The sequence below is a fragment of the Halyomorpha halys genome, unplaced genomic scaffold, assembly GCF_000696795.3.
Source record: "Halyomorpha halys isolate HHAL.00 unplaced genomic scaffold, Hhal_1.1 Scaffold276.1, whole genome shotgun sequence".
Classification (NCBI taxonomy): Eukaryota; Metazoa; Arthropoda; class Insecta; order Hemiptera; family Pentatomidae; genus Halyomorpha; species Halyomorpha halys.
Genome location: NW_027105171.1, coordinates 692,727 through 695,530, shown reverse-complemented (window position 1 = coordinate 695,530; position 2,804 = coordinate 692,727). Strand labels below are relative to the sequence as shown.

Sequence of the window (2,804 nt, the reverse complement as noted above, 5' to 3'; positions counted from 1 at the left end):
AACTATTTAGATCCTGTTCTGAAAAAAAAGGTACGTAATTCGAAACACGTAATAAATTTTATTTACAAAAAATTATATATAGGAAATGATTTAAATTATAGAAGTTATTTGTATCAAACTCATTATTGTCATTGTATTTGGTAAAAGCTGGGCTTAAGAATTTCGCTAAGGCTTTTGAACCTCTATTGATACTGCTGATTTTTGGTCTCATACCATTTACCTGTTTTGTGTTATTTCATTAATCCGTATATATTTGGTTCTCTCGAATCAATTATCTTTTTTTTTCAACAATTTAGTCCCTTTAATTTATTTTATTAATGGATGCATTAAATTTTTAATACCTTAACTTGTGTACATTATAACATATTTTAATATGAGAAGAAATATAAATTATGGAAAAAGTCTGTGACTTCTGATACGCCACAAAAAAAAAAAAGAAGGTATTATGCATTTAAGAAGGATTATCCAAGTTCAAACAAAAGTGTTTCTTGTTATAAGATGGTAAAATTATTTTGGATTATTGATGCATGAAATGAAGACATAAATAGGAAGAAATTTCAAGAAAAAGATGCAATGCATAATACAAGAAAAAACCTCCTGATGTGATAGAGATTTTATTTTTTTTATTACTAATATTATTACCAATCTACTATTGCACTATATGCGATATTACTACTTCTTTTTAATTTAAAATATATGGATAAAAAGGTTTATTAGAAAAAAACTATTATTTTTTATTACTAATTGTTTAATTAAAATGAAATTATAAATATTTTTTCCATTATCATCATTATATTTTACTTTATATCTTATCTTTGAACTATGGAGCTAGTAAAATTGTCATACAATAATAATAATAAAAGCCTAACGAACCCGAAGGTACGATGCCGATACCACCAAACGCTCTCTGCATGCATACTTCCAGTGATGCCCCTCCAAATCCAATTCCACTAAATCTGTTTTAACGCAATCCTCCCAACTACGTTTCGGTCTACCCCTCAGACGTTTACCCGTTGGTCCAGTGTTTATAAACATTTTAGGGATCCACTCGTTACTAAGCCCTACAGCCTTACACGCCCATCTTATACGCCGCAATGCTATAATTTGAATTATATTTACCGGGTGTAGGTCTTTTAATTCAGTGTTGTGTAATCTTCTAAATTCATCCTTTTTTGGTCCGAATTTTTTGCGTATTACTTTATTTTTGAAAACCTTAAGGGGCTGTTCAGTGTAAGAAGCCACGTCTCACATCCATAAAGAACAGTGGGAAGGATAATAGTTTTGTAAATTCTAATTTTTAAGTTTTTCGATAGAAAGAGCAAGCTAAGTAGTTTCGAAATTGAAAAATAACAAGCATTTCCCGCCTTAAACCTAGCTTTTATTTTCTCATCAATTTCGCTTTTTCTAGTTACCATAGAATCTAATTACTTAAACATATCTACCTGTTCAAACGTATTTCCTCCTGTATCTATATCACCGAAATTGCTCGCGTTTCTACTGCTAACCATGTATTTTGTTTAATCTATTTACAAGACCTAGTTCCTTACTGGAGTTTATTAGCGTGGTTGTATCTAAATATTACTCTATAATTTGTACTATACTCTAAGGACTAATCTATAGTTTCTTGGTCATCACTCAATAATACCAAATCATCTGCATACCCAAGCACCGGTATTTTACCACCCAAAGTTAAACCCTTTTTGGTATTCATCATACATGTTTTAAATCCGACCGGACCTGGAATTTCTCAAAATAACGATTACCGATTCGTACCTAATTAAACGTTCCGTACATGATTCTTTAGTATTCCCTGTTCAATCAGAATATTATACAGCTTCTGGCGGTCAATAGAATCGTAAGTCTTTTTGAAATCTATATAAAGCTGATGAACTACCCCGTTGTATTCCAATTTTTTCTACTAGATTTGCAAAATTGTCATATATTTTATAATTTCACATCAAAATATAAATTAAAAAATTTTGAACAAAACATAAATTTTCATGGCTTGATAATATATTTGTAATGCAGGATTTCAGTTAACATAATCTACGGTACAAGTGAGAAATCGATGTATGACAATTTAAACTAAATTCGGGAATGCAATATAATTAATGAAAATTGTTCTACAAATATAATTAATGTAACTTACCAATATTCTCTTTGGTGGATTCATCGTGCGTTTTATTTTTTTCTGTTTCTTTAGTATCTATCTGCACCGATCCTTTTTCTTTCAGTTCAAGAAGTAGATGGACAAAGTCTTTTCGAACTAAGCCTGTACTTCTCCTCTGGTGTAAAATGTTCTCTGTTGTAGTAAGGAAAAATTTTCTTATTCTCGTTGTGACTGTTTTAATCTTGAACCACAGCAGTATGCGTGGTATAACTATTCGAAAAAATGTAAGAAGCATGTTTATCTTATTAGGATCAAAGAAATCTTTTCCAATCTGTCGAAATTCTGAATTAGGGTCTTTTAAAGACTGAGGTTCAACACCAAATGCACATGACGCTAAAAACATAAATACCATAATTAATATTTCTTAAAATAGTAACTTTAAACAAGCATTAAAATAGATTTTTTTAATATACTATTCTTATTTAATTGAATAGGCAACTTATTATTACGAATCCCAAGGATTGGTAATAATAAGTTGGTATTCTTTACGGTAATTAGAAAAGACTAAATTGATGCATTGAATGGAATATAGATGCGAAATGTTGCCTCTTACATTAAGAGAAACCGCGATTTAAAGTTTTAGAAAATAAAGTATTTCTTGGATTAAATTTGGTTTAAATTAACACATATATAT

The 2,804-nt window shown here is 29.6% G+C and overlaps 1 protein-coding gene across 1 annotated transcript in view; it reads right to left on the bottom strand.

Annotated features, from left to right (window-relative positions):
- LOC106680668 (probable cytochrome P450 6a14) overlaps positions 1-2,804 on the bottom strand; it is a 38,624-nt gene that overhangs the window by 30,058 nt on the left and 5,762 nt on the right. The window contains exon 4 of the mRNA XM_014420536.3: positions 2,150-2,503. Coding sequence (XP_014276022.3) covers positions 2,150-2,503 — 354 coding nt within the window. The remainder of the gene's footprint in view (positions 1-2,149; positions 2,504-2,804) is intronic.